This window comes from Chelmon rostratus, chromosome 16, assembly GCF_017976325.1.
Source record: "Chelmon rostratus isolate fCheRos1 chromosome 16, fCheRos1.pri, whole genome shotgun sequence".
In the NCBI taxonomy this organism is placed as follows: domain Eukaryota; kingdom Metazoa; phylum Chordata; class Actinopteri; order Chaetodontiformes; family Chaetodontidae; genus Chelmon; species Chelmon rostratus.
The window spans coordinates 18509510-18522011 of NC_055673.1; the positions used below are offsets into that span (position 1 = coordinate 18509510).

The 12502-nt window shown below is 42.7% G+C and overlaps 1 protein-coding gene across 1 annotated transcript in view; it reads right to left on the reverse strand.

The window, feature by feature from the left end:
- Positions 1-5021: 5021 nt before the first annotated feature.
- Positions 5022-12502, reverse strand: part of trim71 (tripartite motif containing 71, E3 ubiquitin protein ligase) — a 29633-nt gene continuing 22152 nt past the window's right edge. Inside the window, exons 4-7 of the mRNA XM_041955324.1 lie at positions 11461-11703; positions 10764-11261; positions 9795-9935; positions 5022-9532 (exon numbers count right to left, since the gene is read on the reverse strand). Of these exons, the coding sequence (XP_041811258.1) occupies positions 8960-9532; positions 9795-9935; positions 10764-11261; positions 11461-11703 (1455 nt within the window). The 3' untranslated portion in view covers positions 5022-8959. The remainder of the gene's footprint in view (positions 9533-9794; positions 9936-10763; positions 11262-11460; positions 11704-12502) is intronic.

The following is a 12502-nucleotide window of genomic DNA, read 5'->3' on the forward strand; positions in this document are numbered from 1 at the left end:
ACCTCATATTTAGCAGCGCTGAATGCATCTGTGCGTCTGTCCTCGGCTCGGTGCACGGTGCGACAACAGGCATGACAGAGGCGACAGAAACACAGACACTGCACACATTACATGACAATACATGCACGAGGACATGGAGAGGAATCCGGGGACAGTGTGACACAGAGCTCCAGCTGATGTGAGAAGAGCAGAGCATGTTATGTGAAGTGAAACAGCAACACTGCCGATTGTTTTTCTCAAATCCACGGCAACCATTAACAAAGAAGCTGTTCTTCATGTTTCTCACTCTGTGTATCTTGTTATTTTTCGGGGTGGAAAGCCTCATTATCTCATGTGCAGGGTTTTCTCCATGATGAGCCACAGTGCAGACGTCTCTTGGGTGTGAGCTGGAGTCAATATGCTTGAAAAGTCTTTGAAGAGAGTGAAACAGAAGACAGAATCAATGTCTACATCTCTTTGTGTTTCTCCACCTCTGCTGCTGCCACACATCTTTTTCTCCCTCCTGAGGGATGACTCTCCTCAGGACCGCTGCTGAATTGGATATCAAGGCACCTCGGGGGGAATCGCGTTCCTCTGGAGTCTCGACCACGTCACGCCCTGCATCACCCCAGCGTCAAGACCACGTCAGCGGCCCGCTCTGCTCCGCAAGAGAGGGCTCGGTCAAATCCTCCCACGCCTCGCTATCTCAGTTAACACTGAGACAAACGTCGAGGTCCTGTGTCGTACACTCTGACCTGCTCAAACGTACGTGGAGGAAGTTGTCTGTGGGTCAGAAAACATACAGTGTCTCAGAACTGATGACGCCTCGACTCAAAACCACTTTTTTTATGAGGGAAAAATATTCCCAAAGAGTTATTGGATTAAATACAATAATTATGAAGAAAATAATTACACAAAAAAATATTTAAAACATTTATAAATGAACAAATAATTGGAGAAATAATTTGAGAAACTATCAAAACTCAATTGTCACTTTTATCTGACTTCATATTTATTCAATTCTAGAATTTTTTTTATTTCATAAAGACACCTTTATTTCATGTCACTGCCCGTCTTAAGTGAGCTCATCCAGTGCTACCAAATTTAGCCCGTTAGCTACAATAAGCGCAAAACCAACATAAATAATTAACCAGAAGACTCAGTCTCTTAAGTGTCTATCTATCAAACGGCAAAATGAAAACAGTGAGGGTGAAAGGGAGCACCCCTAATATAGGAAATGTACAGAGTTATCATTGACGCTGCAGCTCCCCTCAGCTTTATGGAGCTTCAGCTCATTGTCATTGCCACAACTTCACTGTTCATGGTGTTGTTTCTGGCTGCAGAGCAAAAAAAGCTCTAAAATCCTGCTGCACAATAAAGGCTCTGCACCAAACTGCAGTCAAGCCAGTCATCGTACTGGAGCATTTCCCAAAGGGCCAGGTATCTCCCTCAGGAGTGTGTGGAGGCCAAAACAGAGACAAAAGAGAGTGAATTTCAGACTTACGCTTTCCAGGTGGACAGAGACATGACTCCAAACATATGGTAGTGTCACCCTGTAACATGTGTAAATAAGCAACAAATTTGGCATGAAAAAGGTTTTAAAAGGTGATCACACTGTATGTTTATACATTCTCAATGTTGTTTCTGCTGCCCCAAGTGGCCAAAAACAAACAAAACAAACAAACAAATCAGTTATTGCTGCTTTAACAAGGCTGGTCATGCTATCTATGCCTATACCTACCTATCTATAATGAAATTCAAGGGTTATTTTGTCATGTTAAATAATTAATAAGAATGATAAAATGATTGTCAGTGTTCATAGTTATGTTTTGAGTTTCAGTTTATTGGTTCACAGTTTACTCATGAGTATTTCATAATGTGTTTTTTTCTATTTGTTAAATGTTGAACACTCGGGCGCTCCGCAGATTCTGGGTCTGTTGATGTCAGTGCTCAGTGGAACAAGTAAAGTGCAATAAAATTACGAACATGTCGTCGGGCTCTGTGGCCACTAAAGGTGACGGATGCTCTCGGCTGATTCTGGCAGAGCAGCCGAGCGCGTGCGCCGCCGCCAAAGCGAAACAATCTGGATCTCTGTGCTCTGTGACACCTTCGCAGTCTGCTACAGCTAATTGGCTCCTCTGAGAGCCGCGTACAGCCACTCATACACGTACAGTAGACGGCATCCGTGCGAGCACGCGCCAGCAGAGGACCTCCCAGCCATCTGCCTGGGAGGGGGGGCTCGCGCACACAGGTGCTCCTCTGCTCCCGCTGTCCCAGCTCAGCGCTCACGAGGCGTCTGAGGTCCCGCCAGCACTGCTGTTGTGTTTGATCAGTGACGCCGTGTCGTGTCTTGTCATTGTAATCTTGCAAACGCGCAGCTCATACCTCACCTCTGTCCACACAGCCTCATTTTCTCCACCTGGGTGCTGGAAAGACACACTTCAAGCAAGAGGTCTCCATCATACAGATGCTCCTCGGCACATTTCACACAGCTAACGTTCTTGTCCCGCCCTCCTCTTGGCACGATTAAGATCATTTGTTCATATATTGTACCGCAAATCTACTGTAGCATCATCAGCCCACAGTGTTGCGTTCAGGGTGAATCTGAAACGTAGCGCTGCTGACATCATGTTGTGGAGGTAAGGAACTACAACTGAGTCTGATGCACGTCACTGTCCCTCTGTGGGACACATGTCCCGGGGCTCCTTGTCAATATTAACCCAACTCCAACTCACTGAGTGGCTCAGTGAAGACAGGACCTTTGCACTGGCACGCATTTTGTATTTTGATGTGTCACAGTGGGAAAATGTGTGCATTAATTATCAAAGGCTGCATTCCATTTAGCAGCAAAAGTTACATTAGACTGGCTCACTGCTATGGTACAATGTGATGGAACAGATCAATTTCAGGTTCATTTGTTATACCTGTGCTTTTCCGGTCAAAATGTTGTGAAGTATGTCTATTTGGATAATGTCATCATCATCAATGATTAGGGGTGACTAATTTGTGTTTTACCATTACTTTTGTACCATTATTGTATGTTTTGTAGTCTATTGTTCTTGTTGTTGAGCTATTTAGAGATAAGTTATCAGCCCAAACACCTTTATGTTAACAGATGTATCTCTTCTGTACCACTGCAAATAATTTGTGTGTACATGTCGACATGGTGCTCGAACCGGGATTACACTTGAGCTGAATCGGGTCAAGTCTATACTAAAACTTTGAGGGTTGTAGAATGGGAAATGTAGGAAATCAGTGTCCGAGGTAGCGAGCAAGGCAGACTCCGCAGTACAACATATATTATGACACATTCCACGCTGACATGAGGTTAAAAAGCTGAGCCATTCGACTTGTCATGGTAGGAAAAGCACTGGTGTTAGCGGTAAAATTAACAAAGACTCCATTCTGTCCAAGCTCGGCCAACTTTAAGTGAATTATTTCCACAGCACAGGTGGTATTAGTTTAATACCAGTAGTAGTAGTAGTAGTGATCAGATTATCCAAACCAGTGCCAGGTTTACTATGAAGTAATAGAAGGTGTTTCTTCCGTTTTGAGCAGGAGTAGTAAAAGAAAAAAAAAGTGCTCCACACATAGATAATGTGACCGTTATAACTACACTGACATGACTCCATAAGCCTTAAATGAGTGTCGTTTATGGCTACATTGTGTGTGTGTATATAAACTCTCTCTCCATATATTTATTTATGTATTACTTTTCCTGTCCTGTCTGGACTCATCTGAGTGAAACGGCAATGATAATACACAGATCTGAGTATTTTGGCAGTTTAAGACCAAAGACAGAGTCACAGGTTTTGAAGTCAAAGAAATGCAACTTTATTTAAGTGTAAACAAAAAAAGCAAACAAAAAAACTGCATAGGAAATGTTTAAAGTCCACAGAGTACAGAGAGAGCAGCAGGTGGCCAATATATTATAGTCTCCTCTGCCTTATTTAGACTGAAGACCCGACATCTGCACTTAAACTCAGCACCATGTGTGAGTGTGTGTTAAGAGGGAGGGAAAGTGTGCTGGCAAGCACACGCACACACGCACACACACACACAGGTTTGACTGATAAACACACACACACACACAGCGGCCTGGCTGAGGAAGTGCCAGCAACACCCATCTAAACTCAGCCGGCCACGCTGGCTCACCCTGCCTCTTGGACTGTTAGGATACATTCAGTGGATTTCTGCTCAGACAACATGGATGCAGCGCACAAACACAATACACACTCCACACACAACCGGCTGCTGGGAGAACAGAACGCAATGGAAACAAGAGTTTGGACAAGATGAGCTGGCAAATACCCTCCCCACCCCATCTGATGTTGAAGCTGGTTTATAATCGATCGGTGCTGCGTGTTCCACTTCAACCACATGATTCTACAATACTCGAAAGTATTGCCGGTGTGGAACATTTAGCACTAAAGGGACTACTTTCTGTGGTCTCTTATGTAATGGCACCAGCAGCTGGTTGTAGCGAGTGAGCATCAACAAGATCCCATTTAACCCCTTTCTTCACAAAATACATTCTAAAAGGGCCAATGAGCGTCAAGTGGTAAGAAGTATTTGTACTTTTTTTTGTGAAAGAAAAGAAAAATTGGCCAAAAAACAAAACAAAAAAGAGATTAATCAGGGGAAACTAATCAAAAGCCTTAATGTTTCAGATTTAAAAATAATTTGTTTTATAATATGTAACTGGACACACAAAAGAATCAGACTAGTACTGAGAGGTCATAACAGGGGAAAAAAGTCACTACATCATCACTACGGGACACGTTTCAATGAGACACCTGCAGGGCAGGGCTGCCGAGAACTACCTGAGTTTGTTTTTTTCCTTTCTAAATTTTCCAACCTTTTTTTTTCTGTCTTTCTTTAGAGTATACAATCATTAAAGGGAGGTCTACGACCTTGCACACGTCACCTGGTGCAGCTTTGCTTTTTCTCTCTTAAAGCCATGAGAGGCCAGAAATAAAACGGTGGCGGCCCCACCGCCAAAAAGAGGATGTGGGGAAAAAAAAAAAAAAAAAAAAGCCGAGCAGGAGTGCAGTCAACCAATCCCTTGCTCGGCAACCATCACCACACTTCCTGGAATCTTAAAAAGCCAAGGAAGGGAGCCGATTGCTAGTTTGTGCTGGAGAAACCTAGCTGCTCCTCACATGACAGTGATAGAGAGTTCCCATCACTAGGTCAAACACAAAATGGATTCATCATCGTTGGTAAGGTTAATCTACAGTCAGCAGGAGGTTTTACAACTTCCTGACATTACAGGGCTTGAGCGTGAAAGGACGATAATGTCCACTCATATTATGCATATTATAGCGAGCTACAGAAAAGCACCAGCCTCCTGCATTCATGTGAAAACTCTGCCTCTATTTTTTTTTTCAGGAATCAAGGTATGGCAGGCTGAACAGGTTGTGCTCTGCAGAGCCTCGTGAGAACAGGAAATACAATCGCAAAGGTCAAAGGTTAATTCCATCCAACGCAATCCTAACACACATACACATCTTTGGGTATATATTTTGGTAAAAACCATCCCAATATTCAGCCCCCATCTGAGTTTTGCAACACCTATCTGACAGACGCCATTATTATACAAGGACTTTTTAAAGCATGCAACAAAATGAAAAACAAATAAAGGTTTAAAATACACTTAACCTCTTTAAGAGTGAAGACCTAAGGATCTTAAAGATAGGATTCTGCAATCTTGAAAGTGGATGCAACATGAATGAACATTTCACAGAGTAATACTGAAAAGCAAAAAAGCAATCTTATTGGTGAAACCAGGTATTGGGTTCAAAGCAGCAGGGTGTGTGGAGTCAGACTGGCTTGCCATCAATGTGCTAATAGGCCCACTTAAAAGCCTGTTGTCACCCGCTGGGCGTAATCCTCTGATGTGTTTGTCTGAACACATTCAGAATGGTTGAGTTTAGACTTGCCTCAGGTTGTCCACAACCAACATCAAGCATCCTTAAATACACACTGAAATATTGGTAAATTGTGCTGAAATTAGAGGTAATTCTTGTGCATTTAAAAGCGAATTTGTAAAGATCTTCCTAACTCTTTAAGAGGCCAGGTCCTCTTTCCCTCACCCCTTGCGCACAGTAACAATGTACAAGTGGAATCTGCATGTTCATCATCATCATCGTCGTCATCATCATCATCATCATCATGAGGTAAAGATAAATGGGGCCCAGCCCTCTTAAGTGCATCCAGTCAGAGAGCGAGGATTTATTCTCAGGTGCTCTGATTTAACATTTGCATCTATGATGTAATGGTCCAGTGACATTTGTCGTCTACAACAGCGTGGTCCGAATGCCAACCCTGTTTGGCACAGAACTCTCACAGATCATTTTGGCACAATGCTTTCATCTGAAATATTTGGTTTCTTGATGATAAAAGGCATAAACTACCAGGCAATTTACAGTAGAGGGTTGGAAGATGGAGCGATGACCACAATGCAAATTTCATTTCAACTCAAAACAGTACCATGATCTTTGGTCCTAGAGCTATTGGGACGTGTACTGTACTGTAACACAAGATTTATGAGGTATATTTGTAATGCATAAATATCTGATGAGGTATGCTTAAATAATAGAGTAAAAATGAGTTATTCAGAATGAGTAACAAGTTGAGGTATTTGGATGTTTAAATGCACAGTAGCAATGAGTGACATATTTGAGGTATTCAGAAGTTGAGGTACTTAAAAAAAGAGGTAAAATGACCGTTGAGGTCCAGGATGTCTGAGATATGACAGATGTGCAGACAGGCCTCCTCCTGAGAGGTCAGAGTCAGTCGGAGAATCTTTTCATAGGTCCCAAGACTCTTTGCTAGGCTAAGGAAGTGGCTAACTGAACCTTAATTGTCTAGTGCTTCCAGTGGGACACAGATTGAACAAGGAAACGAAGAAACTGGACAAGGGGTATTAAAACCACACAATGCTTTCATCACTAAGGGTTAGTGTCAGTTAGTTTCAATGGTAATTAGAGTGGGATACAAAGGCTAATCTGAGATGCTACTTTGAAACTATGGGCCATCTAATAATGATAAAACTGGGGCATCATTTGATGGTCTGAGGCAATAAATGCGAGGGCGAGAAAGGGGGTCTCTTTGGTGCAGGTATCTTCTGTTGTCTACACAAACATCTCCGCAGACAGACGAAAATGATTTTCTTTCAAAACCTGTCTCACACAACAAGGGTCTTGGTGTTAGCAGGATGTGAAGTACTCAAGCACAATAAACTGTGCCCCAAGCACACCTCATTCTTCTAAGCCTAACATGGACAGTGCTATGAACTCAACTCCATGAGTTTTATCAACTTTAGTCTTCCCAGCAAAATTATTTAAGATAATGTTGTAAAGGGGAGTTTTAGTTTCTTTCATTGCCAAATCTAAAGTTGGCCATTGTGCAGAAATTCTAACTTTGGTTGACTCCAGTAGCTGGTCTATAGACCTCCATCATTAGAGGAATCGGTCTACTCGTGCTCAATCTGGAGAGGTCTCCTCAACTCCAAGGATCAATAAATAGGGCAGGGCTTTCTGATCACGCCCTCTCATTGGACTGGACTAAATCCTAGGCCCAAGGAGCCATGGGAGTGGCTTTCAACCACAATTTAAATCCAAAGGATTGTAATGGTAGGTCTTTCATTTGATGTCATTAATGTCCTCTGGACAGCCGAATAAGGGGTCTACTTGTGAGGCTTTTGTTACACAGCATGCCTCTCCAAAAAGGTGTCATTTAATTATATGATTAAATCTACATTAACATCACCAATCGATCTTGATCTTGGAAAATCCATCTCCAAAATCCTTTGGTGGGTCCTCCCTTTTGAAGGAGACGCAGCTCTCCTTGCATTCTAATCGAGTTGTTCATGCAACTAACTGGATAGTAACGACACAGGTTGTCTTATTTTATCAGAGACATTACTTCATCCAGACTTACGTGGCATGATTGGGGTGGGGGTGTGGGTGGGGGGGATATGGATAATCAAACAGGGCTTATTTTGGGGCTCATATCAGGGATATTTTTGAGATCATTTCCTCAACTCTATATTATACTTGTCATTATACTTGTCAATGAATTCATCAAATCAGCATTAGCTCGTAAATCTAGAGGGAGAGCTCGAAAAGTACTGGTCATTTTAATTAGTCCTATTGTGATCTGGGCTAAGTTTGATTCTATCATGTTTGGCATCGCTTGGTGCACTCTTTTCAGGCTATCATGACACTACAAACTTCACAAAGCCACAGAGAGATAAGCGTCGATGCATAAGCAAAAAAACTAAGTAGCCTAACAACATGAAAAGGACACTACTGTACCCTAGTTTCCTCTTAAAGCGAAACCCACTAACGAGAATAAATCATGCAGCCTCTACAGCGGTCTGAGTATTGTCTCAGCAACAACATTCAGGAGGTTCACTTTAACTCATATTTCAAAATGCACAGCAAGAATTCCATTAATCCTGTGCAAATATTAACTGAACAGTCTATTCTTTTTGTCTCTATTAAATAACAAAGTATAGAGGTAGACTTTTCTTCTTTGTAAAACTTCACGGACTAAAACCCCTGCTCAGTGAGTATGAGTACATTCATAAAGAGCTAAATGAGGTAGGTATGGAGCAGAGGGTACAAGATTTCAAGAAAAGTGAGAAATTCCCTGAGATGGATAATTAAGGAGAGCTTCCAGAGAGAATTCAGAGCTGAGACTGAGGGAGGGAAATATGGCTCTTTTTCTACTGATTATCAATTTGTAGAGGTCCCCTTTGTCATACATACCACAGATTTCTGATTGGGAGAATATCAATGCAAATGAAAAATAAAAATACAGTTTTAATTTCCCTTCATTTCAACATGCTCTCAATCCTCTCTGAGCTCTCCTCCTGTTGTGTCTGTTGATTCATTCTCTCTACTCCATTTCCTTCATCAAAAAAAAATGCAAAAGGACTAACGGAGGGAGAGAATGTAAAAATAAACATTTTTTAGAACTTGAGAATGCGATTATTTCCAAAGTCAACGACCACAATGACTCCGTCAGGCGTCACAGCCACACCGGAGGGGCGATCCATCTGTCCAAAGCCACTTCCCTGTGTGCCAAATTTGCATAAGAAGTTTCCATTGGGCTCGAACACTTGGACCCGGTGGTTGCGGGAGTCTGCCACGATGATGCGGTTCTCCTGGTCCACAGCAACGCCCTGCGGGCGTAGAAACTGCCCGTTCCCGGTGCCCTCAGAGCCCAGAAAGCGAGCTGACTGGCAGTCTGGCCGGATGACCAGGAGCCGGTGGTTGTTGAAGTCGGTCACCACCAGGTGGTCTTCGTGGTTAAAGGCCACTCCTCTGGGAGAGTCAAAGTGTTTCCAAAGGGCCCCTTCAAAGCCGTACTTGTTGAGGAAAGAACCGTCAGGGGCAAAGAGCTGTACCCGGTGGTTCCTGGTGTCTGAGACCAGGATCTTACCCTCAGAGTTGACAGCCACATCCCACGGATAGTTAAACTGCCCGTTCTTGGTACCCTTTTCCCCAAACTTCAGCAGGAACTGGCCCTCAAAAGTAAACACCTGTCAGACAAAGCAAATGTGTTAGGGCCCAACATGTTTAATCTGCAGTAGAGACAGACCAATCACAAGGAGTTACGTGTTTACATATGTGTGTATGAGTTTACACGTTTTCAGAGGCATGCTTTCTTTAACACGCTTTCTCAACTTACACAACTGTACATTTAAATTGTTTCTCAAGCAGCTTTCCTGTGGCTTTTGGACTTTCTGATTCACATGTAAATAAGTTGAACTGTGTTGATTGTGTCTAAATGGGTGTTCATACCTGCACTCGGTGATTGTCCTTATCAGCCACAATGATTCGCCTCTGACTGTCACATGCAACCCCTGCGGGACGATCAAACTGACCAGGCCGGGATCCCAGAGAGCCAAACTTATGGTGGAAGGCACCACAAGGCTTGAATATCTGGAGAGAGAAGCAACAAAAGGAGGAGGAGGTAGGAGGAAATAAGCTTCACTTTTCAATATTCAAACACACAAAGTCTGCTAAGCAGACTCATAAACTTCTTAAACATAAACATACATAAACATTTTAGCACACAAATGAACAGTACAAGGTTACTATGAACTCTACCCCCGAGAAGTTGGGATGTGGTTTTACAAAGTTTTGAAGATGCCCCTTTCATACTCAGTCATGATACTATCACCTGTTACCAATGAACCTGTTCACCTGCGGAATGTTCCAAACAGGTGTTTTTGGAACATTCCGCATCTTTTCCAGTCTTTTGTGGCTCCTGTCACAACTTGTTTGAAATGTGTTGCTGCATCAAATTCAGGATAAGCAGATATTTACAAAAATCAATGAAAATTGATGAGGTCATTAACAACATTAAATAGACTGTGGTTGTACTGTTTTCAGATCAGAATATGATCCATTCTGTTTAATTTATGTTTTACACAGCAACCCAACGTTTCTAGAATCGCAGTTGTACAATTTACAACAATTCAAATGGTTTTTGTCACGTGTTAAGTCAGTGTGAAATTGAGGGAAGAATACAGAAAAAAGGGCGACAGAGATGCTTTTAGATCACTGCATGCAGACAATAGTAACTTGTTTGTTTTATCCAATTTTAATCTTAATTTTTTGTCATCATCTCACTTTAGTGCTACAATTAAAATTGTTTTTTGACACTTGCCAGGGATTGAATAGTAAGGTTTATAACAAGCAAACCTCTGACTACACTTTGTTACTGCAGTGTGATTGTAGAGAGAGAGATTGAAGATCATGCTCTACCTGTATGCGGTTGTTGCTGCGATCGGCCACCACCACGTATCCTTCCTTGTCCACGCTGATGCCCCAAGGACGACACAGCTGACCATCTCCCTCGCCCTCGCACCCGAAGGATGACACTTGGGAGCCCAGGGAGCCATAGCTTCGCCCTGACTTCACAATTACCTTGAAGGGGCTGCCCTGGATGTGCTGGTTACACACCAAAACTGACACAAGGTGCTCCCCCTCACATTTGGGTAGGTAGCTGACAGTGTACGAGCCATTCTGGTGGTCCGTTACCTCCACTGCAGACAGGTTACCATCTGTGACTGACATGACTATTGCTGACACTGTGTCCCCGCCGGAAAGACGTGGCTCACCATCGTGGTCATATCCAATCACGGTGAAAGAGGCGGGCTTTCCACGAAGCGCACTTTTTAGACCCTCACCATGGGCTTTGGTGACTGGGGCAAAGGCTCCGCTGCTTATGAGGCCCATGGACTGGATGGCTATGTACAGAGCCTGTGAGAACCATGATGGAATATATTCAGTTGCTTTGTGGTTTTAAAGGTTTCCTTATAAACTTAGAATTGATCCAATTATAAACCTTCTCCTACACATACTATTATTACATCAGGCATTCAGAATGTTAAAACCCATCCAAGCATTAGGTGCTGACCACTTCTTTATGATACATGATCTACAGGGTCTCAGAGCCTACCTGGTCTGGAGGAGTGAACATGAAGCGATCATCCTCTTGTGGCTGCAGCAGGCCCCTCAGAGCCTTGAGTTCATGGATCTGAGTGAGCATTCGCTCCCTGGCCAGCAGCACATCGAGGTGGCGGCCCTCATCTAGCACCTGGCTGACAGCAGCGATGGTGCTGTCCAGCTTGGTCAGACTCTGGTGCAGTTTCTCCACCTGCAGGTACAGAGACTTGGCCTTCACCTGACGGATCTTCTCCACCTGAAAAGAGATAAAAACCAGATGTTTACCATGCTCAAGTGGGATTTTATTGTTAAAAAAAGCAACAAAAGCACATGACAGTGGCAGACATAAAATTATTATCAGTAATGTTGGCATTACAGACACAGCTGAATATATTTTTATATTTTATAAGGTTTTCTGGTCTCTGTTGTGACCCAACTGCATGAACAATGCCCAATATAGACTAATCTAATTAAATAATACAACAAAAAGGTTTCAAAAAATCACTCTGTGGTTAATTTAGTACCTTGTAACTACTACTGGACCACTTCCTTTAGATGTGGTTACCCACATTTGCAACCACTTCTTTCACTTTTCCTTTATTTAATTTTACAAGTAAACTGCATGTGGAATTTCACATTCAAGTCTCCAAATACCCCAATTCCACATACTGTTACCAGCAAGTCTGCCCACAGGATGGCAGCAATGACCATGCCAAGTCTGTCCAGACATTCAGGAAGAAGAAAGGAAGATTTTGCACTAGTTGCCTGCACACCATTTTGATTGGGCATCACAGCGTCAATATTTATCAGTCCGGTAGATTGTAGGTGTCATAAAATTGATTTGAAGTTGACTCAAGCTCGGTGAGCAAAGAGGGGAAATTTTGTATTAAGATAACAGTGGACATATCTAATTGTAGGACACTGTCAAAATATAAATGACTTGCAATGAAATCATAAACTTGTATTACTTCAAATCACATTTATTTCTATGTTATAAGGATTAGTGGGGTTTTTTTACAACTGGAAAACACACTTACGAGAGACTCTTGTTCCAG